Source organism: Aythya fuligula, chromosome 10, assembly GCF_009819795.1.
Source record: "Aythya fuligula isolate bAytFul2 chromosome 10, bAytFul2.pri, whole genome shotgun sequence".
Classification (NCBI taxonomy): Eukaryota; Metazoa; Chordata; class Aves; order Anseriformes; family Anatidae; genus Aythya; species Aythya fuligula.
This window is the reverse complement of record NC_045568.1, coordinates 2,324,784-2,350,246: the sequence shown is the minus strand read 5'-3', so window position 1 is coordinate 2,350,246 and position 25,463 is coordinate 2,324,784. Positions and strand designations below refer to the sequence as shown.

Here is a 25,463-nt window from a genome sequence, read left to right as displayed (position 1 = left end):
CAATTCCAGCAATTCCAGAAAGTATGGATGAGGCAGGCTTTATTTTTTATTTTTTTTTTATTTTGAGGAAACCTTACTCTCCCCTGGCTGGTCACCTGTGTACACTTGCAGCTTCATTAACACACTAGGAATGGCAAAGCAAGACACATATTTGGCCAAGCTGAGAATACATTTAAGAAATTAATTTCTGCCCTGCCTAATAATGGGGAGCTGTTGTTCCCCCCCACCTTCCGTATTTGGCTCTGTATTTTTACAAGTCAGAAGCTGGCTGTAAGAATTTCAATAGCGATTAGTAAAACAGATACAGAAGGGCTCAGCAGGCAGCACTGTTTGTTTCTCCATGGGAAACCTCAGCCCAAGCGAACAACTCCCGCAGCCGGTGCGAGCAGTGCACGGAGGTGGCACACCTGGCTCCAACAGGAAATTGGAAAGCTGAGATTTTCCTCTGGGCAAATTCATCCACCCCCAACCCAGGGCTTTGCAGATATTCAACAAACAGGAAAAAGGGGGAAAAATTTAAATAGCAAAACCATACATGCTACTTCAATGCAAAGAGTAACCGTTCCAACATGTAGCTATGTGCTGCTGCAGCCCAGGGGCTAGACCTTTAATCACTGCGAGTTACTGTGCATTCAGCCACGGCTCCGGGAGATCTGGGCAGAGCCGGGTCAACCACCAGCACAAACCTGACTGCAGGGGCACAATCCCACTTCTGTCAAATTCACCAGGGAACACAATGCGTGGTTTGTGCTGCCTTCGTGCTTTCACGCCCGGTGGAGGACGACAGGTAAGAGCTGGCCAGCACCAAGCGAGGTTGAAGAGTTTTGAATGAATTTGTACTCTGAGTGAGTCTGTAGCAAATCAGCACTCAGCACCCCGTGCCTAAAACCTGAAAGAGCTGGACGTGGTGTGCTGGCTGCACAGGTCCTGCCCGGCCGCCACCTCGCTGTCCAAGAAGCATCATCCCCATGCTCCTCGGCACAGGGCGCGCTGAGGGGCACCAACAGCGGCCAGAAAACAAACATATGGGAGGCAGACGTCTGGCGGCACTTCCATCATCGTTTTAGGAGGATGTAACAACGGACAAAATCCATAAATAACTCCTCATTTGGCCTGTTCATCCAGTTCTTATTGTTCTGTACCCTGGACCATCTTTCTTTTACCTCTGAAACATCCATAGGTTAATTTCAAAGACACTTCCCTCAAACTTTCAGTGTCTGCCCAGGTTTTTTGCATTTTACTTACCACCTTTTCCTTCCTTTCCACTTCAGTCTTCCCTTCCCCTCCGTTCACTTCAGTTTAACTCAATCTTTTTTCTTCGTCATTGTGAAGATGTGGGTGAAATTCACATCATGAGCACCCTTCAGATACGCACAGGGACAGCGGCAGGTAACATCATAACTCTGCAGAGCTTACCTGGGAGCGCAGCAGTGTTTGTGGAGTGACAACTGAGGCACATTGAACAGGTGATTCTTCCCACACATGGTAAATCCACATCTGGCAACCCCTCCAGGCCTCCCTTCCCAGCCCCGGTGTTTGGTACAGTAACTTTCACCCTGTTCCAACCTCAAGGTCCAAAACGATTGCTGAAGTAGCAAGAATCTCATGAATGTAAATATTTGCTCAGGGTTACGTTACCAAGAGAGAATTTCTGCTCAGAGCCTGCAAGCTCAAAAAGAAAGAATAAGGAGGGGCCAAGAGTTTAGAAAAACTAGGGCCCAGTGTTAAATTCCTTCATTATAGTTAGACACCTGCCTGCTTTTCAGAAGTCTAAAATAAACAGGAGAAACCTCTGACATCCAAGGGATATTTAGATGTCTCCCTGCCTTCCAAAAAAATACTGGGACTACCAGGCTCTTTGGACTTTTGGAAATCAGATTTTTTTTAATATGAATGCAGGTAGCCTCCTAAACTCCCCGTACAGATTGGCAGTGCAATGTGTAAAGATGTGCACGCTACACGTATGAACTGAACCCAAATGCTCCGTCCGAAGGATGTAGGTTGGGTTTCCAGTAATAGGCTGACGTCTTACCAGAGTCCAAAGTCTCCGGGTTTTAGCCTTACACATTAATTAACCAGATCAATAAGTACCATAAAGCAGCAGCAAAGGCAGCTACGCTGAAAGCTGTGTCTCTGTGTACTTCAGCCACAGAATACTCAAAGTGCTTCAAGAGAGAAAACCAACAAATATAATGCAAGATTAATTCAGTCAGTCTAGCACAAAAATATTCTCTACCTGAATCTTCATTAAGCCAAAGACTTTCTAAAACGGATTAAATCAATCTCCAAAGAAATTCAAGAACTGGAAGAATTACATTTCAAAAAGCAAAGCTGCAGCACTTTAACACATCATTTCAATCATATAACTATTTTTGTCCGCACTGAAATCCATGAAGGCCTGAAATGTTTAACAGTTCCCTGCCTCTCGCAGCCGTTTCCTGTGGTCTGCTCCATCCCTCTCTGTTAACGCCTTCAGGATTCTGTCATCCAAGGAAATGCCTTTTCCTACTACTAATAACAGATTTGAAGACCATGAATCGTACATTATTCCATTCACTGCCTGATGACAGCTTCTTACTCAACGTCAAGAGCTCGCTTCAGAGCAGCAATCAATACTGCTAGCATTGAAGTGCGCTGTGCGAGCCTGTGCAATTTGAAAACTTAGAAATGGCTGTTCTTGCTTTTAACAACTCTGAGCACTCAAGAAAGTCACCAGCGTCTTTAAAAGACACAAAAGCTGTCTCAGTGCTCAACAGATTTCTTCAAGGCACAAAAAGCTCCTTCCCTAGGCTATTACTGCCCAGCAAAACTGCGGAGTGGGAGCCAGGAAGGGCTGCCCAGTCAGCCGGGGATGCCATGTGACGACAAACCGCGACTTCCCAGCATGTGTCATGGCAAGCAAAACACGAGGGAAAAGCAATCTGCTCTGAACATACAGAGAGATATTCATGAAAGAGACCCTGAAGGGGTACGCGGGCAGTCTGGCCCCAATGCAGGTACCTGGGCTCTGTTAATGGAGCTTCTGGGGGTGTCGAGTTCATGAAACCACCTCTTGGAGCACCCTAAAGGCCACAAAGGGAATCCTGGACAAGACGACTGAGGTTTTCCTTTGTAAATTCCCCCTCTCCCAGCCTTCCTGCCCAGTTGCCCAGCCCACTCGCTCCATCACCAGCTCGCTGTCCCATACCAGGGTCTGCAGCCTGGCAAAATAACCAAGCGCAGCCCCGAGAACAAGGAAGTGGGTAACACCAATAAACTCTTGCGTTTTGCACAAAGACCAAAATAGCAGCACAAGTCAGTGACACGAGAAGAAAAAGCAGGAAGAAAAGTGCTTGGAGAGGTAGTGGTCAGGGACCACAGAGGCAACGTGCTGTAAATAATGCCATTACTGAGAAGCCGGGTCCCAGCAGCACTCCCTGGGTATTTCTCATAGAAGCGCACAGTGACTGCTGCCAGGAAAAGCAACGTCTGTGCCAGTGCAGGAACGGAGATGAGCATCAGGCTGAATCTCCATCTAGTGCTGCAGGAGAGGACAGTCATTACCACTTCTCCTCTGTGCTGCTGGTACAGCGTCCCCGGCACCGCGATACAGCAAACACGCAGAACCTCAGCACCAGAAACTCGTAGTGATACTGAGTACAGACAAAGTGCAGAGCCGCTTACTGAGAAAGAAGACACAAAGCCTCGTAAAGTTTTAAGACACTGCAAGGAGCAAAATGCAGATACGGTGATACTAAACCTCTCTTTTAGGCGATGGCTACGGAACAGGACGGGGAACAGGAGGGAGGGGGAAAAAGTTCCCCTGCAAGCACTTCCCCGTGTACCTCCACGATTGTTACACCAACAAAGGCCTTCTCAAATTTCACTACTCATAACCTCCAAACCAGCCGGAGTCTCTTGCCAGGACTGCCTCCCCATTACTGTACGCTCCAGAGAACGCAACGCCGATCTGCAGACATCCACCCCCAATTTCATGGTGGATTTTCACGGTGGGGGTCGGGGGTGCCGTGCCTGGAGGCTGGGGGCAGCCAGGCGCAGTGCCTACTGCCGGGACGGGCAGGGGGCACGAAAATCTGAGTTTTCTTCTGAGAGCTAGTGGCGAGCAGGCAGCGTGGCTCGACAGCTGCCCCCGCAGAAGGAACCAGCTGAGGAGCTCAAACACCCCCCTCACAGCCTCCCTCCTCCCTCACTTGTTCCTTAGCCTGAGATGAAATGAACTATCTCAAGTTCTCTGTCTTTGTTCCCACATCTGAAAAATACACGACGTTGATTTTTTACTTCAGGGGAGCTTTCAGCTAGTTCGGAGGGTTTGGAAGAGGAGAGATATTTGCAAATGGTATCAATATTCATCATGATGCGATGATTGTAAACCAGGGTCTCTCAAGTGAAACATTCATTTTCACATTAAAATTTGATAACGCCAACAAAAACAAATACCACAGTAGTTATTACTGCTTTTAATCTGCAACACTATTTATTCCACCCCAACAAGTTAACATGCAGGTAGCCAACAGCCCAAAGCCCCAGTACAGTTTCTGTATTCAGCCCCAGGAACTGGAAGTATTTGTTACTTTTTACCTGCCACCCCTTTTAAATAGTTTTAAATTGAGTTTTGAGTATTTAATGAAAGAAAAATATTGAAATTGTTTACCAAACAGCTTGAAGAAGCAAATGAATCTTATTCAAATGCATTCTAAAAGTTTACAGCTGCTTTAGTAGGAGCCAGCATACAGAGAGGAAACAAAACATTAATCACATCATGGTTACATCAACACTCGCTGTCCTCTCAGATCTCACACAGGCTACTCGGGCACACTAACCAGAGGAGGACTACTTGCATCAATGTGACTGGAGTCTGATAAACTTAACAAGACACCTAAAACAAAAGTAGGTACAAACACTTTGAAAGCAATATATCAATTATCATTGAGTAAGGGCTGTAGAAGCAGATCAACCTCAGTCAGGAACAAGAGCATTCACCCAGTGCCCATCAAACCCACTCAATGGTTCATGCAGGACAAAGCCGCTCCTAAAGACTGCCTTAAGGATGTTAGGCGCTGAAAACGAGTGGAAAACGCACAAATTTTAGGTAGGCTTTCAGAAGGCAGCAGTCCCCAAACCACACCACCCCATGCAGGTTGCTTGAGAGCAAGGCTTCCTCCAAAACAAACGCCTAACAACTTAATCACTGAGCTTGCAGCATAAAAATCTCACGTTGCTTATGGGGGGAAAAGGTCACAGAGCCCATCTTGAAAATATCACAATGCAAAGAATGCACAAGGGAAAAATCATCACCTTGGACTCTGACTTCCCATGCCTTTCCTCCTGGAGCCCCAGTGCCTCAGCAACCTGCTCCCACTGCTACTGGCCTCAGACACTCCTCCTCCTTTCTGAGCATGCTACAGAAGCTCATCCCACACAAGAAGCCACAAGGATTTTCAGTGCTCTCTGTTGATTTCATCATTTTCACTGGTATGAACATCCTTTCCTCCATCTCTGAGTCACTTCAAGACCAAATAAGCTTTCAAGTCCCAAACTCTTTGCACATTATTGCCTCAAGTGATGCGGTACAGGGGGCATCCACAAGAGTTTTCCAGGTCAGTAGTTCCTGTGGCACTGCTAGACCACGCTAGATTTCCTTAAGGAAAGGGTAGCCTACTACCATCCCCCATCTTTCTTTATCATCTCTGTGGAAGATGCCTTAAGGATCTCCTATCTTATGTATCTATAAAGAGACAGAGTTCCTCAGGAAGACAGGGTCCTAGATTCATTTTCAGCAAGTGTTCTAGACGTACATTTAAATGCCAGGAGCCGCACTGAAGGGTACTCCACTTCCAGCCCCCTTCAGGAATGATGTGAGCAGGACACATTTGATCAGGAGCAAGGTTAGCATCTACAGATGTGAGTTAGATCACCACACTGTAGGTGCTGTAACTTGGCAAACAGAAATAACTCTCTCTTACTCCCTGAAGACAACCACAGCCAACAAAGCTACACATTCGTGCATACGGTGGGGTAGTTAGAGCACCTACTACCTTGGCTAACTTGGGAGCCTTCTGTAACTCACGGAGAGGCTGCTAACACAGCCTCTAACACAGGTATCCCTGGTCACCTCCTGCAGGCTCAAATCCACACAGGAAGACCGTCTCCAAGCTTAACATACTGCAGTACCAGAGTAGCCCAGGAGATACCGGGAGTCAGATTGTCTGAATAGCCCTGAAGCCAGGGCAGACGGTAAATCTCAGCAGGTCTGCAACTCACTGTGATCTTTCTTGGGTTGATCCAGGCTTTACCTGCCCAAGAAGTAGGGCAGAAGAGAAACTGCATTTGTACAACACAAGGATTTATTTCTTCAAAAGAAGGAACTAATTTAAATTCAATTTTATTTTTATCATTTTTCTCTAGCTTTATTAAGCTAAGGAGATATATGAACAAACCCAGTTCGCTTATTATGACTTTATAAACACGGTTCTGCTAGCTTGAATATCATCTGTATAAGTAAAGCATTCTAATTTCTAATGGTGTGAAAGCTGGCTTACTAGTACAAATGTACATCTTAAAGAATGTAAAAAAATATTTTTATCAGTGTGTTCGTCACCAGATGTATTCCGTTTACATTCTGTACGCCTCTCCGCGTGGACAACAAACCCAATTCTGGCCATTAACAATTGCCAATAGTCCCTTTCACTCCTCGGTGCTGCTGTGTTTCAGGCACTGCGAGAAGCGCTAGCCCACAGTTCTGCTACATTGTAGAGCCATTTTCCTTTGTGCTAAAATTCCCCAAAGCTCGCACAGGAACCAAGGTAGAGCTATCCCTTTAACACAGTTTAACCACTCTCAATGCTTGGAATGGAAAATGTGACTTAGGTACTGAGGTTTAAAAAACAGCTACGATGTATGTATGCAGCCAATTTTTAAAACATGAATCTCGTAAGTTTTTTTAGGCTTTTTTTTTTTTTTTTTTTTGCATGAGAATGTAGAGCTTACAAGAGCCAGCCAGCTAAATGCAACAGACCATTATGGCTCAGAGGTTTCCAATTTGCAACTAGAAATGGTTTACATTATAACTACTAACAGCTCCAAAAGGTATTTAAAAAGGAGAGAGCGGAGAAAAAACTTGGCATTTCACGAGTGCCTAAATATGGATTGGCAGGAAACAAATTTGATCTGTGCCGTTAATAATAGCCTTACCAAAATAAGTGTTTAACAGGACGGGTTTTATGTGGTTTTAGGAGACCTAAAAATACATTCGCGCGGCTCAGGACCGCATCCACGCAGAGCCGCGGTCCCCGGGCATTGTCAGCCGCCGCGGGACGGGCTCGGGGCCCTGCCGCCAGCCCCCGGGGCGCCCCAAAACGCGGCCGGAGCCCGGGCTGCAGCCGGGGGCCTCCCGCCAGGGTCTCGCCCCGCGGAGAAGGGCTTGGAGCTGGGCACGGGCGCGCTGCCGGAGGAGGAGGAGGGAGAAGCAGAGAGGCAGGAGGGGAGAGAAAGAAGTTCCCCGCCGGCCCGGGCAGCCCGAGCCCCGCCGAGGACTCAGCGGGCGCGGCGCGGAGCCCGCCCGGAGCAGCCCCGCGGGGGCCCGGCCCGGCCCGGCCCGGGGTCGCAGCCTTACCCTCCGGCTCCATCTGCTCCCGCCGCCGCGCTCCGGCGCTCGCCGAGCCGCTGCGAGTCGGGCCGGGCTGCGCGGTTACAAAGGCGGCCGCCGGGCGAGGGGGGTGGGTTTCCTCTCCCTCCCACTGCAGCTGCATCGCGCCGTGAGGCGCCGCCAGCGGGACGAGGCGCCCCTGAAGGCGGCGGAGGCGGGAGGGGCTCCTGCCGCCCGCCTCGGCACGGCGCGGCCCGGGCGGGGAGGGGAGCGGAGGGCAGGGGATGGGATGGGATCGCCCCGCCGGCCTGGCGCTTCGTGCCCGCAGGCCGCGGCGGGGCGGCGAAGCCCCCTCACGCCTCCCCGCCCCGTCCCGTGGCCCGGCCGGCGGCGGCGGAGGGGAAGGGAGCGCCCCGGGGCCGGGGGACGGCGCTGCCGGGCTCCGGGCTCCTCAGAGCAGCGCCGTGGCCGCCTCCCGGAGGCGCGGCTGCCGCCCGGGACCGCGGAGTGCCCCGCCTGACGGGTTTGATCCATCCTGAGGCGGCCCAGGGCGAAGCCCTGCCGCCCTGTTGTTTGGATGGCGGAACCATTGAGTTGGAAAAGCCCTCCAAGATCATCTGTTCCAACCACCCCCCTACCACCAGTGTCACCCACTGAACCATGTCCCCAAGCGCCATGTCCAACCTTTCCTTGAACACCCCCAGGGACAGGGGACGCCACCACCTCCCTGGGCAACCCGTCCCAGTGCCTGACTGCTCTTTCTGAGCAGAAACGTCTCCTCATTTCCAACCTGAACCTCCCCTGGTGCAACTTGAGGCCGTTCCCCCTTGTTCTATCACTAGTTATCTGTGAGAAGAGGCCAACCCCCAGCTCCCCACACCTTCCTTTCAGGCAGGTGTAGAGAGCAATAAGGTCTCCCTGAGCCTCCTCCAGACTAAACAACGCCAACTCCCTCAGCTGCTCCTCAGCTTCACAAGGCTCCCAGCTTCCACACCAGCTGTTGCCATCAGTGCCAAAAGCTCTTCGTGCAGCTGCTGAGGGTGGCTATTGGGCACGTGGCAGGGCCAAGCTGAAAGCATCTGTCCCAGGGCTGAGGATGGCTCCCCAAACTGCTGCCCTTTCCCTTACATCTTCAGTGGAAAGCAAAGAGAATATGAGCCCTGTTGTGCAGTCCCCTCAGACAACCAAACGCTGCTCACCTCCCAGAAAGCCACACCAAACCATATGTCGTTTCAGAGCTTCTTGAAAAGGCAGACCAGTACTGACTCACTGCTCTGTGTCTTTGTCAGGGAGAAGAATGTGCCAGGAACTGAAGGGTGATGCTGTCCTTCACAGGCAACGGGGCATTAATGCTGTGCTGATGAAGCATCACTCATGTGGTCAGAGTGGCCCTTCTGCAGAGGGTGTGCTATAGCCACGCTAAAACCCTGTCTTCAGATGAAGTACATGTTTAAAGGACAGCTTTCTGAGAGGTAAGATCGTCAACCACTCATTGCAAGGACTGAATAATACCAAGCAAAACAACCAAATTAAGCTTAAAAACGCATATCAAACAGTTTATCTGCAAAGAACAAAAATGAGAAAACTGTCTTCCCAAAGGCATTTCCCCTTAGGAAAAAATGCAAAACAGTAAATTCAGAAATTAACTATATTAGGCTTTAGTCTATTTTTCACTACCCAATAATCAATCTTTGCTCCTTATCTTTTCCCTGAAACAACTAACTAGCCATGATGTAGGCCCCATCATGGAAATACGGTTTTGAGTAACTTTAATATTGTGGTGGAGCAGAAGAACGTTATTGTAATGAAATTCATAAAATGGATTTCTTTGGACTAATTATTCCCAAATAAAAAGACTAGCTGTTCTAGAGTAAATCCATGAATAAGGTCCAGTTAAACCAGACTAAGGAGGCCTGAAGGAAATTCATCAGTAAGGAGCCAGCCTGGATTTCTTGATGTTTCTTTTGAAATCACATCTGTAAGATGTATTTCAAGACCAGCCTCAAAGCATTAATATAGGAATTTAACATACAATCAACCCTTCCAGAGATTAAACTCCTTCCTGTATATGAAATTAGTCCTGTCCTTTAGAATAATGAGACAGCTCCTCTCCGAAGTACTTTCATCAGAGCAGATCACAGCTTACCAGTTATTGTTACATGCTTATCATATAGGACTGATGCTCAGCAACAAAAACAGGCTTAAAAATTGTTGGAAATTATCCAGGTTCTTTGCTCTAAACAAAATGAAGTCCTTACCATAATGCATAAAGCTAAGACAAATAAGTGTTTATTTTAGGCATATATTTAGGTATAGCACCATTACAAATAACCATCGTTCTTTAATAAAATGATTGATTTATTTCCATCTGCTTCTTGCGCCATCCTACCCAACATTTTGGTCTCATTGTTTCTTTCAGTCAATTAGAGCATTTTTTATTGTAGGTACTCTCAACTTTTATGGTCTGGGCATGGGCAGTATTTAATTTGCATCTCTGACCAGAACCTGTTGAATTCAATGAGTAATTCTGGAGGGAGTTTACAATTTAAGTAAACATTAATTTGTGGCCATTACTTTTGGCCAACCAGGATTGTAACAAAGGGCCAGTGTAAGTTTCTTTAAATCTAAGAATAAGCTATGTCTTCAACCAAGGTAAGTAATTTGGAGTCAGAGAGCAATATCAGTAGATAAGCAACAAATAAAAGAAGTACTCTTTTTTGCAACTCTGCTAAGGAGTTGAAGGAATAAAAGCTACTGGGAAGATAGGCTGAAAAAGCAAAACTGCTACAGAATTGGTTTTGTAACAGGAAGGGACACTTCCTCTGAATATTGTGTAGTTGCTTTATTTTTCCCCCTGAATTGAGAGGAATTCAGTCATTTAAAAGTATGGGGAACAAAACCTGGGATTGTGCTTTGGGGCACGGTTTGAGTAAAAGCACAGCACTCAACCTTTTGCTGAGTTGCAAGCTGTAGATCCATATCCAGCTATGCTAAGCCCTTTCCTCCTAGCATGACTATCTGAGGCACCCTAGCTATTTCCCTTCAGTCTCTCATGAAGGAAGTCATAATGGGAACAAGTCCCTCTTGTCAACATTTCTGCCATTTCTGCTGTTCTCAGGCTTAATCTCAAAGAAGTCAAAGCCTCTATTAAATAGAACAGAAACTGGTTAGCAATCTTCTGTATTGAACTGGATCTTGCTGAGCACCATAAGGTCTTAGTTTTATTAAATCTTATTTGCAAATGCAAATTGCACTTTGTACCCAGTACAATATACTTCTTCCTCTTAGCTTTGAAGCACTGGGCAATAACTCTTGAATATTGCCTTTATCATGGGATACTTTCTATTGTTTTCAAACCCTTAATGTCTAGTGCAAAAGGGTCAATAAATGCAACACAAGCAGTTAGTAAAGTTCAAGCAAATACTCATTTTTTCCTCCCTTCAAAAAGCAAAAAGCTGACTATCATAATGAATTAAAATTATTTTACAAGAGGAATGCTTTCAACACAAATTAATTCTCACTGATGGAAGGCTTTGGTGTTAAATACGGATTACCATTGCATGTCCAGGAAAGATAAATGTTGAGGGTAAAAATAACCTCTCATACATGTAATAAGACATTGGACATGAAGAAGCTAAGGCATTGCAAATAGATGGTTTTATCTGACATGCTTTTCATATAAGAGATTCATGTTGTGTTCTCTTCCGGCTGATGTAATCCTTAGGGTGACCCTCATGTGCTTTTGCCATCATATGACACTACTGGATATACAAAGTTCCTTTGTTTAGAGTCCTTATTTATAACTCCCAGAATTTTGATCAGAGCTTTTTTTTTTTTCTTTTTTTTCTTTTTTCCTTTTTTTTTTTTTTGAAGAGACTACTTTTTATTTGAAGATGAAGATTTGGAGATTGCATAAATACTCAAAAGACATGTTACATTACTCTCCTCCTCATGAATCTGAAACTGAGCCCTTTCAATTACAGAGAAAGATGTACTGCTTTATTTCTCATTCACAATAAGATAAAACCAGCAATTGCAATAAGAATGTAAAATTTGTGGCAGCAATGAAAACAATCCTGCTGCTTTCACTTTAAATCTACAAAAAAGCAAGAAAAAAAAAAAAAGGTTCGTCAAAGGTAGCTTTCAAGGGAAAATATTTTTCAGATGAAACGCCACTGAGGTAGGGTGGTTTTTTGTGTGTGTTTTTTTTTTTTTCTTTCTTAATGATACCTTAGGCATAAACAAGTTTATTCCATATCCACCAACACCAGTTACCAGAGCAATTAGGAATCCAGAGGGAGGGGAAAACAAACAAACAAACAAACAAACAAACAAAAACAAAAACAGAGCAATAGAGAGAAAAAATATGGAACTGAATATAAGAGTAAAGTAGTCCTCCGCTCAGGACACAAGTCTTGTGGCAGCTTCTATGCTCTGGCATGAAATTACTATCACAGAGAGGAATACTCAGTACTAAATCCCTCCTTCATAAAGGACTTGAACATAGATATGTACTGGGGGCTGTATTTCTTAGCACAGAGGCATTTCAAATCCTGAACTTCGTAATCTCAGCGGTATTCTTTACATTACCAGTCTGACAGTTTTTTCATATAAATTGTTTCAGATCATCTTAAGGTAACATGCATCAAAGTTATTTGGATGCTTTAAAAGCAAAACTACAGTCATATCACAGATAAGCAATCATCACAGTGTGTCATCTTCTCTTTCCAGAGCCTGATTTTCACAACAAAAAAAATGTTGTTCTTGGATTCCCCAAGGAAGCCAACAGAGCTATTCATATCTTAAATGCTGGGCTGGGAAAAACAAGAATCCTGCTGCCCTTACTTGTCATTGACCTGCAAGAGTGCTGGATCCACTTGCTTTGCTCCTCTCATTTCTTCAGTGTCTGTGGTATAAAACAAGGGTAGTACACTAGATCATAAGTGGACTCCTAATGTCCTGGCCAGAAAAGTTACACTTAGTCTGCAACTATCCCCACTCACAGGAGATGATGATGAGAATAAGGAGGGTTTTACTGACCTCGTTAGCTACAAGTCAATGTGTGGCAGGCAGCAGACTCTTGGTCTCTTAGAGAGTGTGTCTCTGTTTGCTAGCCACAACCAGAATACCGAAGGTAAACTTAAGACAGAACACTGTAGTGTTGCAGAAACCTCTGTGCATATATTAGGTTCTGTTTACTGAGGTTTTGCATTTATATTTTTAGACTACTGAAAGCAGTAGACTTGTCAGACATGTATATTTATCTGCAGAATTAGGGATGAACTCAGTGACCCAGAGGGTCCTTTCAGTCCCACGTTTGTAATTTATTTTGTATCACGTTATAAAGTAAATGAGGAGTTAAAGCTTGTCACCATTTGATTAAACATTTTGAAACAACACTGACTTTTATACTACCTTCAAGAACAAGATATGCTTTATGAGTTGAGTCATCTGACATGGCACAGATACATTGAGGGTGATATTTTTCAAAAGCAATGTCTTTCAGGAACATAAACTCCATTACTCAAAAGAAAAAGGACAGAGGTACATACCTAAATGCTCTTAACTTTGAGCAGGATTTAGATTAAGTATTTTTAGAAATTATGATTTAGGTACTAAATAACCTAAAGGGCATTGTAGATTTTTACCCTGGAGTCTTCAGTAACCTAAAGTTAGCCAAACTGAGACTGCCAGTTTGTTGTACTGATTAGTTGGTACTAAAACTGGAATCTGTGTAACAGAGAGGGAAATACAGAAATACTGTTTTCTGGACATTAAATTAGAAATTTACTCCAGCTTTGGCTGGAAAGAGGCTAGGATTGTTGGCTTTTAAGATATGCCAAAATGGTCCATCAGACAATAAGGCTTAGCTTTTATATAGGAAGAAAGAATTATAGCACTTGATTCTTGTTATCCTGGTCACTGTTAATTTGGGTTCAGAAACAAACACTGATTTATTCTGAGTTTTGGTAAAGACATTCTCATAATGTTACTCTAAGTACGCCAAATCAATTGCGCAAGTATTTTTCTGACTTATGGGTGACCCTGCAAATAAGTTGAAGCCAAAATATTTAGAACTTCTTTACTCTGAAAAAAAAAAACAGAATGGTTCGTATAATATTTATGGAATCCATTACTAAATAATTCAGAATAGAAACATAATTAATTTAAAAATAGATTGTCTTTGACCCGTCATGTAACTAATAAAAAGTCCTCATACAATAACATTCCTCAGTCGTCATTTGTAAAAGTTTCAAACCAGCCATTGTCAATTGCTCTTCTCATAGTCCATGTGTTATCATGATCTCGATGAATGCACATGTCTTATTCCTGCTGCCCTTACAGCTGCATCTTAATGTAGTGATTATTGCAGTTCTGCCCTGCTCCTAATTGGCCTTGGCTAAGTCATACAGCAGAGGGGAAGAAAAAGCTCTATGTATAGTTCATGCCCTACAATGATGCAAACATTTTCTGTCTCATAAGACCTTGTGCAGAATCTGTCCTGATTTATTAAACTTTCATCTCCCGTCTCTAAGAGGTCAGGTGGCCAGCCCTTTCAAAGAATTTATTGGGTAGACTGAGTCAGCATGATCATTTTATTTGACCTCTTCAAAAACACTTTGTAAAATCTCATGACTTATACAAAGCCCAAACTTTCTTGAAAGCTAGAATCTGCAAGCAGGTTTTAGTCAGAGGACTTTTATTTCTAGATCTTTGTCTACTGAATGGTATGGTAGATGTAATTTTTGTCTTGTGTATACATTGTGGATATACTTAACAGACAAGAAATATGAGGCTTTTCATGTTGCCTAGATGTTCATACATGTCATTGTAGTGAGAAAAGACAGGCTTTAAGTAGCACAGTCTTAAGTAGGAATCCGTTTGTGGGGATTAAATACTGACTATTGTGTGACGTGACTTTACTCATGAGGGAAAAAAAATACAGAATTGAAAATATGAACTGCAGACCCAAGAATGGAGTTTCTGATGGAGTTTCATTAAATGTCTGAGAAAAGTCAAGTTTTTCCTGGAGAGCTATTAGCCCTTAACTGTTGATTAAATAATAAAATTGCTTACTACTTCTGCTGTAGTAAGCCCATCTCCTGTTGGGAAGTGACACCAATTTTAGCAGATATGCCACACAAGCTAACTACCACACTTTATACACAACACAACAATACTTCATAAGCCAATGAAACTAGCATTTTAATTCCAGTCCTTAGAGTTTTGTCACCTAGGTCTCAACTCACCTAACTCTTTTTGTCTTCCCGTTGTTATAATGCGAAGAGAAAAAACTGAGCAATGTGTCTCAAAATTACTTTTCTCCACCAGTGGAGACAAAGGAACAGAAGACATGATGTGTGTGGATCCTTTGTGCAAAAGAGAGGACTCTTTCTCCACCTCTTTGAAGACTGAAAAGGTGGTAGAGTTAATGGAAATCATTAAATTTAGGTCCTTCTTATGTGTTTATCAAATTTCCTTGAAAAGTGCTCAGGGCCAATTTTTCCCTGTATCTGTATGGTCACCTGTATCCTATCGCAGTTCAGTAGCATTGATGCATCTTCTTTTTCTTGCTTTCATTCCTTAATACTCCCCACTGAAGTCTAGGTTTTCCTTCAGTTTTATCACAGAGATGGGCTGTTTAGCACCTGGGTGGTTATTCCCAGATGGTAAAAGCATCTTACAGATTTTTTCACTTATGTGAAGAATGACAGTAACCAGAAAGGTGCATCATGAATTCGGGTCCAGCGCAGACTAGTGATCAGCCAGCCCCACCTGTCTTCACAGCTTTTCAGATCAGTTGATCACATTGTGACCAGACACTGGAACTTCCTGAAGTCATTGAAAGAAGGGAAAAACGTATCTATAACTAGGGAAATTGCTACTGAAGACATACATGTAAGTAGGAGACAAAACGAAAGCACAATAACATAACACAAGGAAAGCTGTTGTATCTTTGGATGTTGCAGTGCATGGGACGGCGCTGAGCTGACAGGTACATCTTTCCCGCAATATTGAAGCAAGCTAGAACAGAGGCAGCAACAAACGGCCAATGAGGAGATCAAAGGTGCAGGAATCCTCCATTGCTTTTTAATAGAAAGTAGCTTGGGAGTGGCAGGGAGCCCAGAGTGTTTCTCCCATCAGCTTTAAACCTTTTCCTGATCAATTGCAAAGCAGGAGCAGATTCCTTGTTGGGAAGCACATTGGTTGAACATTGACTCAAAAATAGTGTGAGAACCCAAACAGCGATGGCATGACAGGGAAGAGAGCCAAAGCACGACAGCTTCTATAAACTCGCACGTTTAATTTTCTTCTGTCTGCCATGCATGTGTGGCCATGCTATCCATTAGGTAACGAGATTTATGACTTCAATAGTTCTAGCTTTGTTTCTTTCTGAACAATGGGACTCAATATTTGCTGGAAGAGTCTCTGCAGCGCTTGCCCAGCCGCCTACCTTTCACAAAGACCCTGCACAGACTGGTAATGCTGGGAAGCGGCAAGCTGAAATGCATCAAAGTGTTCACTTATTTGCAGCTGCCTCCCTGAAACTGGCCACAGTCAGCTGTACTCACCCGCCATGAGATCCTGGCTGTGCTGTTTTGACACCAGTGCTATCAAGTGCTTGATTAAGGACAGGCAAAGTGGGAAACCCACACTGAGCTTTTGCCGGCTGACAACCTCTGCATCGTGCCTGTTGACCTGTCATGCAGCTGGAAACAGCTTGGGCTGGCCCACGACCCATTCCTATTGGGCACCTAAATTAGCAGGCAGGGCAGGTTCCTGGCCACAGCAGGTCCAGCACAAGCCCCAGATAGTTGATACATGGCATCGTGACAAATGGCAAGCACTCAAGAACCAAGCTGAGATACCAGAGGGATTAAAAAGTAGAAAAAAGCTCTTAGAACTTGTGGTTCCATTTATTGTCTCTCATGTGATTCTTAGGGTAATCGGTTGCAGCAATGGTAACCATTCATAAAGCTTTATGGTCCAAACCTGCCAAACTTGTCAGAGGAGCGAGAAATACATTCAAGATGAGCTGTGAAAAGCCATGGGGAACACTGGCAAAGCTAAAGAGAGGAAGGAAGGGAAGGGGCGGGAGGAGGGAGAATTCCTGAGCCCAGAGTGAGAGCTTCCAGCCTGGAACAGCCGTGACAAGCTGTGCTTTGCCATCAGCTCGCAGCCTCTGCACGAGGAGCGCGTGTGCGGGCGGCGCTGGGGGCCGCCCTGTATCGCACTGCCACCTAGTGCTGCCTCTGCGGGCCTGCTCCAAAACTAAAAGAGAGGCAAGCGATAGCTGTGCATGCTCAAGCATACCGAGCATATCAATTCTACATTTTTACCACTTAGTTACGAATGGAATTGTGTCACATGGAACTGCCAGCCAGACACAAAACGTTTTAACGGGTTTTAAAATGCTCGTTGCAGGAACATGCCCTTACCCTGGAATTTAAGAGTTAATTAGAATGAAACAACTCTTTACAAGACTGTAGAAAACCCAAGAGAAGGAAAAACTATTAGGACATCCTGTCTTTTCCCTGCAAGCTTCATTGAGCTTACTCACGGTTTTCCTGTTAAAATATTGCAGTGTTCTATAGCCAAGACCTCAAAACCAGCCACTGGCACTAAATTTAAACACTGACATTTGGACTTTATTTTCATTGTTGTTGTTGTTATTGTTTTTGCTCTGTATGGGTGCATGGAAGAGAATTCTTGGAAAGATGGAACAAGATTTATCTCCCATACTAGGGCCCTCCACCCCCGTTCTCTTAGAGCACAGCTAATGGTATTTTACAGAGCTGAGATTACAAAGAGACATTCCAGACATTTAGCAATTATTTAATGAACAGAGCACAAGGGTCTGAACTGGAAATTTGGCACTTACAGCACAAATGGCACATACATAGAAGACAAACAGAGCAGATCTTCACTGGTGGCAAGACTTGATAGAGTATATGACTGAACAGGCACCTTCACCTTGGCCAGATCCTCCAGCCAGCCTGCATAAAATTTGTACCAGCAGACTGGTTTAAAACATCTGCCCAAATGTATGCTTTGATATGCTGTGCACTGAGAATAAAAAACAGCCATAAAAGGTCAAAGAACAAGCAATCCTGCCAAGTTTTCAACAGACAGGTGTCCTAGCTAGTGAGTCTCACACTCTTACTTTTCCTCTACTCTCTTCAAGCTCACTTCTTCATGCTACTTACACCAGTATTAGACTGTCCAGTGTATTCTGCTACATGTCGTTTTGTTTTGGGTCAGGAGCCCTAGCAGTCCATAACCACAACAACACTGATTTTTTTTTTTTGTTCTTTGTTTTTAAGTAAACGTAGTGCTGCTGTAAGGTACCACTACAGCAGACTTACAACAGCATCTGCACTTACATTTTAGCTGTGTGCATTGAGTGTAGCCTGAAGGAAGGACAAAAGTTGCAGAGCTGCTGCAGAGATGGCAAGCTCTGAATGAAAAAGGTAGAGCTGGGCACTCTGTTGTTATCGCAGTAATACCATGGGTGTGAATATTAAATTCTAAAATGCTCCGGGACTGACCAACACATCCCCTGTACCCATCTTGTAGCTCTCTGTGGCCCTGTCCAGCTTTCCTGCCTGTCTGCCTAATTGCCCTTCTTTCTGTAGTCTGACGTGCCTTTTCCTAGCCCAATGGCTAATACATGAGCTAGCTGCTCCCTTTAAGATGGAGAAGGGCACACTGTGCAGTCTCTACTACCAGACTGCAATCATTTGCCAGCTGCTTTTTTGGAATTGAGTTGTTCCTAGGCTTTATGCCAAAAAATGCGTGCCCACAACAGCTTCAGCTGCTCCGAGTTGCTCCAACAGTCCATCCTCATCCATTGTTGCCATTTTTTCCTTGCTGCATCCTTCGTATTCTTGAATCCCTCGCTCTCTTCTGTCACGTTTTATCTGCCTCATGCTTACACTTTTCCCCACTTCCTCATTTCTCCTCCTGCCACTTTTCCTTATCCCCACAGAAACCCTACAGTCTGTCTGCAGGTAGGTATTTGGGACAGAAACAGTGGCTGCTTTTGCCTCTATGAAAGCAACATGCCCTCTGAAACAGCACTGCTGGGAACTGGCCTTCAGCAGAATGGGAGTGGCAGCAGTGGCAATTTTGCCACCTACAAATGACACAGAGACAGAATAAGAAATATTCATTGCCCCTTTGCTAGGGGATGCTATGTCAGGTTTCTCAGAAGAGGCCTGAGCTCCACAGACAGGATGAAGCAGCAAAAGTGAGTGTCTCACCTGGCTCCTCTGGAAAGAGCCGTTCAGATGAAAATGAAGAGTCTAACCCGCCTCAGAAAGGGAATCAGGAAAGATCACGGTGATGATGAAGGTAATAAGAAACAAAGGTGAGAAGAGAAAGGCATGGATCAGAACATGAACATCATTTCTAGATCTCAGCCCTTGCCTGGGCTGTAATTCTAGTTCTATTATTGACAGTGCACAGCAGAAGGGGGTTGTAAACATCGCCAAGATCCTAACTCTGTATTTTACTGAGTTGATGAAAGACACTTTAGCTGCTGCATAATGGAGCTCCTAGAAGAAATATTCTCAGCTATTCCACACCCTCATTGTTCCAATTAAAGGCTGAACAAGCTTTAAGCAAATGGTATTTGCAGAAAATAAACATTCCAATTGGAAACATATATATATATATATGTATATGTATGTATATGACTTCATTATTTAAAGGAAAGGAAATATACCTAGGCTTCATCCATGTAGCACCAAGGAGAAAAAGTAGAAAATCAAAAAATGCAAACTTCTCTCTTTCTGTACTTTCTAGAATTGTTCCTAAAAAGAGCAGTTTAAGGAAATCTCGAACCCTTAAGCCAACTCCCAGGGATGCAAATTCATGCATGTGGTACCATTGGCAGCCCCTAGGAAGAAGTAATTCACAGATGCCTAGGAGGTGCCACCTCACCTGGCAAAGTCAACTTCTATTCCACCACCTCTGGTGAGTCACCCAGCAGCATAACCAGGAGCCAGCGATGGTGAACTGCCCTGTGAAACAGCCAGTAGGTCTTATGTGGCAAGGTGGCTTTGTTCCTCCCACCTTACTGTGTCTGACAATTGCACTCCATCTTGAATCTGCCCGGTTACCCTGATCGGATCTGCAGCTTAAAGCATTGGGAGTCAGGAAAGAAAGAGTAACCCCCAACTTTTTGCCACCAGACCTGAAGCACGACAAACCTCAGGCATGTCAGGCTGCAGTGGAGGGCAGCTAGCAGTGCTAAACCAGCCAGCAGTAGCTGCAGCTGAGAGCATGCAGGTGACCTTCACTGCCTCCAGGTTCCTTGGCTCTGGCTGTTGTAGTCACGCTTGAGCTCTCTGCTGTTTGACTCAAGTATTTGCACTAATCAGCAAGCCTTGCCTCCCCTCCCTAAGCATGAAAAGCATGCATGGACTGGAGATAGCTGATGGCTAGGAATTCTGTCTCTGTGGAGAAAGACAAAACCACAAAGAATTTGCTTTCACAAAACCTAAATTTATTTTTGAGAGCCGTTACTAAATAACCACAAAACTTCCAGCTAAAATCAATTAATTCTTTCCTCATCTGAATAAGGCTATTCTTTAGATACTTAAAAACCTCGTCCCGAAGCTGTCAATAGGCTAGGCTCATAGGTCTTCTCCTTGAGAGATGTCTGTCCTCTAAACAGAGGGATACTAAGTCTTACCTCTAAGACTTCGATAATTGGCTGAATAAAGACTCATTGTTCATTTGGAGATAACAGGAAGCCAAAGTTCTGCTGCTGGATCAAATTCTTTACTCTTTATCCCTTAGTAAAGCCTTGAGCTACATTAATTTGAGTTCTAGGTTAGAGTTAATACAGGAAAATAAGACCAATAATGTTTGACATAAGTAGAAGCTGCCTGTTTACTTGATATAATTTAGAATAAGGATACAAACTGTCCTAGTTAGGAATAGTCTCATCACCACAAAGGGGAAAATATTTTTTATTATGAAATTGCCATATTGAGCGTTTAACTTTGCTTTCAGTTAGCATGTACCTGAATACTGGGTTACTGTTTTAATCTGAAGTTGCTGTTTTTAAAAAAATAAATAAGGAGCAATGTTTCAAGCAGAAGATAAAGGAAAAATTATCTTTTTAATGTCAATCAATAATGCAACAGCCAGCACTGAAATAAACTTTCCTTCTCTCCCTAAACTTAAATGTGGGGGTTTGGAACTCCTCATGTACATTACTGTTTGAAAAGCAGAAATAATCAGTTTGGAAAAATACAAGAAAATATTTATTTAGATTAATGGATTTTGCAAACACTGGCAAGAATTTATTTTAAAATAACCTGCTCCTTTAAAGTGTATAACCTCTTTAAAACTATACACTAAATCTTCCATTTTAAAGTTTCCCCTGCCTGTTGTGTATTTTAGCATAAAACATATAACTCAGATGTCCACCTGCTGATATTAAAAAAAATAAAATCAGTTGCTTTAAAAATAAATAAATTAAGTTGGTAAAAATTATTGGAATAAGAAGAGAACTGTGCAGGTACGTTTTTCACCTTCACAGCTTGTCCTTCTATGCAGACAATTGATCCAGTGAAAAGCCATAGCATTTGTGGGTTCTGCCCATAAAAACATTTTCAGCTTAGTTAACCAACTCTGGACTCTTACTTATTAAGCTGGTGGAAACCTGGGTGTGTATTTTTCACTTACTTAAGCCCAGCTTAAATTCACTTAAACTAAACGTAGCTAACTCAAGCCTACTCATGTATTTATCCTTAATCAGTAGGTAGTGCATTTATATAATGTATGCTAAAGCATTGCATATATATAATATATATAGTATATATAGTATATATATTTTTATATATATATAAATAATTCTAGTTAAATATCAGTATATGCATGCATATAATTAGGTTTTAATTACATTTATTTTTTTCCAGCATAATGTAGAAATTGGCTTTCAATACACTGCTCCAATCTCTCCAACTTGTATTTTATTAGACTATTTCTGAATTAAATATCTACAACCAGATCCAGCATCTTATTTTATTATTTTTTTAACACTTAAAGGACCTAAGTCTTGTCATCTTAGAGGCACTTCACTTGACAGTTGTCAAATCTGCTGATTTAAGAACAGCATGTCCCAACATGCTTGGGGAGCAGGATGTGGCCCTCACTATCCATGAAGAACTGGTTGGTGACCTGGTACAGCACTTGGATGTGCACAAGTCGATGGGGCCGGATGGGATCCACCCGAGGGTACTGAGAGAACTGGCAGAGGAGCTGGCCAAGCCACTTGCCATCATTTATTGGCAGTCCTGGTGATCGGGGGAGGTCCCAGTTGACTGGCAGCTAGCAAACGTGACGCCCATCTACAAGAAGGGCCGGAGGGCAGACCTGGGAAACTACAGGCCTGTCAGTTTGACCTCAGTGCCAGGGAATCTCATGGAGCAGATCCTCCTGAGAGTCATCACGCAGCACTTGCAGGGCAAGCAGGCGATCAGGCCCAGTCAGCATGGGTTTATGAAAGGCAGGTCCTGCTTGACGAACCTGATCTCCTTCTATGACAAAGTGACGCGCTGGGTGGATGAGGGAAAGGCTGTGGATGTGGTCTACCTTGACTTCAGCAAGGCTTTTGACACCGTCTCCCACAGCATTCTCCTCAAGAAACTGGCTGCTCTTGGCTTGGACTGGCGCACGCTTCATTGGGTTAGAAACTGGCTGGATAGCCGGGCCCAAAGAGTCGTGGTGAATGGAGTCAAGTCCAGTTGGAGGCCAGTCACTAGTGGCGTCCCCCAGGGCTCGGTGCTGGGGCCGGTCCTCTTTAATATCTTCATCGATGATCTGGACGAGGGCATTGAGTGCACCCTCAGTAAGTTTGCAGATGACACCAAGTTAGGTGCGTGTGTCAATCTGCTCAAGGGTAGGAAAGCTCTGCAGGAGGATCTGGATAGGCTGCACCGATGGGCTGAGGTCAACTGTATGAAGTTCAACAAGGCCAAGTGCCAGGTCCTGCACCTGGGGCGCAATAACCCCAAGCAGAGCTACAGGCTGGGAGATGAGTGGTTGGAGAGCTGCCAGGCAGAGAAGTACCTGGGAGTGATGGTGGATAGTCGGCTGAATATGAGCCAGCAGTGTGCTCAGGTGGCCAAGAAGGCCAACGGCATCCTGGCTTGCATAAGAAACAGTGTGGCCAGCAGGGCTAGGGAGGTGATCGTCCCCCTGATACTTGGCTCTGGTGAGGCCGCACCTCGAGTACTGTGTTCAGTTTTGGGCCCCTCGCTACAAGAAGGACATCGAGGTGCTTGAGCGGGTGCAGAGAAGGGTGACGAAGCTGGTGAGGGGCCTGGAGAACAAGTCCTACGAGGAGCGGCTGAGGGAGCTGGGCTTGTTCAGCCTGGAGAAGAGGAGGCTCAGGGGCGACCTTATCGCTCTCTATGGGTACCTCAAGGGAGGCTGTAGCGAGGTGGGGGTTGGCCTGTTCTCCCACGTGCCTGGTGACAGGACGAGGGGGAATGGGCTTAAGTTGCGCCAGGGGAGTTTTAGGTTAGATGTTAGGAAGAACTTCTTCACTGAAAGGGTTGTGAGGCACTGGAACAGGCTGCCCAGGGAAGTGGTGGAGCCACCATCCCTGGAAGTCTTCAAAAGACGTTAAGATGTAGAGCTTAGGGATATGGTTTAGTGGAGACTGCTAACGTTAGGTCAGAGGTTGGACTCGATGATCTCTTCCAACTCGATGATCTCTTCCAACCTAGAAATTCTGTGATTCTGTAACATCACAGGGCTGGATAAGGACAGGCTGACTGACGCAGACTCGATGCACGAGATCAGGCCTCAGATTACCTTGGAGACCCCACGTGCAGCATCCAAGGGAAGAAAGCCCACCGCGCAGCTGTGGTAGCTCCTTCCTGTGGAAATTTGCCCTTGCAAAGAGAAGCAGCAATCCCTGTCCTTTACTGGGAAAGGCCAGCAAAGCTCTTGGAAAAAACACTAAGGAGTAAGATGAAGACATCCTGAGTAGCTTATATGAGAGTTTTTCCCAACAACCACCAATAAATGTTTGCTTGAAGCTTTTATATATAAATGCTAGCTGCTGTGCTAATTTTTTAGCTCACAGAACAGATCTGTATAATTCTTCATTGTTTTAATTAAGTCCTTGGGCTGCAAACATATTTTTACCTGGTGTTGTAGATCAATCTGCATCATCAGCCTTTGAAAACGACAAAAATGTTAATATTTTTATAAAATTGTAACCTTTGTAAACACTTGTAGCCGAATTTTACCATCCTATGTACCTGGGGACTTTCAGGCTTTCTTACCTTTTGGCATCTAAGTACTTCCAAAAATCTGCCCTGTTTCTCCTCTGAGAAGTTAGTTGCTTTTTTCAAGCCCTACTTGCAAGAAACAAGTGATCCTATTGAATTACTACTTCTGTGGCAAGCATGGGTGTCACATAAGCTGGTAGATTCCTTTCTCTACAACTAAATACAGCAACATCTGCAGCCTGGAACGCAGCCAGTGTCCCACCCTCCCAACTCAGCGTAATTGACATTCCCCTGCAGGCACTGTATTTCTTCTACACAGAAAACAAAGAAATTGATCTTTTTAACACACAGTCATTTGCTACGTGAGCTTTTAAGCTAAATATTCTCCTTCCCTTTTGCTGTTTTCCTACTAAAGCATTTTGAATCACACTGTTTTAGTATTTAACGATTCTACACAGGTCTCTTCTTGTTCTGTTGCTTTCATGCATGTGTATTAATGTTCATCCCTTACATCGAACTGCAGATAAAGCTCCCTTTATAGCTAATGTAAAGCTACATGATAAGGCCAAGTGTCGTAGCAAACACGCTCTGCTAGTTAAATGCACACAATTCAACAAGCCTTTTCAAGTTTTGAGTAGAAATTGTTAAGCCACTCACAAGTTATAAATGACTTGGATTAGCTGGTGTAATAAAACCAACTGCTGCCAGGTATATTAATGATCAGCAGAATGGTTCTAAGAATCCTACCTGGGGAAAGTGAGATTTGCACAGTAGCATAAAATCATATTTAATATGCCTGCAGGTCAGTATTGATTAATTGATACAGGAATATCCTTCCATAGATATGACAAACTTTAGCCTCACCCCTCAGACTTAAAAAAAAAAAAAAAAAAAAAAAAAAAAAAGGGGGGGTTGTTTGTTAATTCTTACCATATTTTGAAGAACATATGAGCAATTAATATGTAATTTCAGGAACATGTGTCACCACTACTACCAAAAGCATTAGTCTTACCATCACCATGCTGGTGACAAATAATGTGTAACCCCTTCCTGTACCAGTACAAGTGTTTGCATGGCCATTCAGTGAAACAGATTAAACTGGTCTGATCCAGGCCAGAACTAATCCAGGAAAGACTCACGAAGAAGCACAGAGGATGACGCTATGCAAATATGAGCATAAAGAATTAATTTTCTAGTTCTGCAGCAAACAGCTTTAAGTTTACTTTTATCTGAGAGAAACTGGATTTATTTATCCCCACACTGAAAACAGATTAGGAAGACTGACCAATTAATATGGTGCTTTCTAAAACAAAACCAAAATGAAACAAATGAAAAAAACACAAGCAGAAAACGTGATTCCTTTTCTCTTTTATTGATACTGCCAATGTGACTACCTTTACGCAGGCAGATTGCTTTCCTACATTAAACACTTTTTGTATTAATTTGGAAGTAACATTTCGCCCTCTATGTCTCCTAAGGTTATCCAATTAACACACAGTTATACTTTTAAGAATCAGTTTCCACATTTTTCTCTTTAACATTTTTTTTCCATATCTGTGTAAAGGTTACTTGGCAAGAATACATGCATAGGACATTAAATGGAGACCAATCCACCACTA

General features: G+C 44.0%; 1 protein-coding gene across 3 annotated transcripts in view; it reads right to left on the bottom strand.

Moving 5' to 3' along the window:
- Positions 1-7,748, bottom strand: part of FGD3 (FYVE, RhoGEF and PH domain containing 3) — a 109,641-nt gene extending 101,893 nt beyond the window's left edge. For 2 of the 3 annotated variants that reach the window (XM_032194098.1, XM_032194100.1), the window contains exon 1: positions 7,613-7,663. In XM_032194098.1, the coding sequence (XP_032049989.1) occupies positions 7,613-7,625 (13 nt within the window). In that variant the 5' untranslated portion in view covers positions 7,626-7,663. Of the gene's footprint in view, positions 1-7,612 lie in introns of all 3 variants that reach the window. The other variant, XM_032194097.1, reaches the window with a different exon arrangement.
- Positions 7,749-25,463: the final 17,715 nt, after the last annotated feature.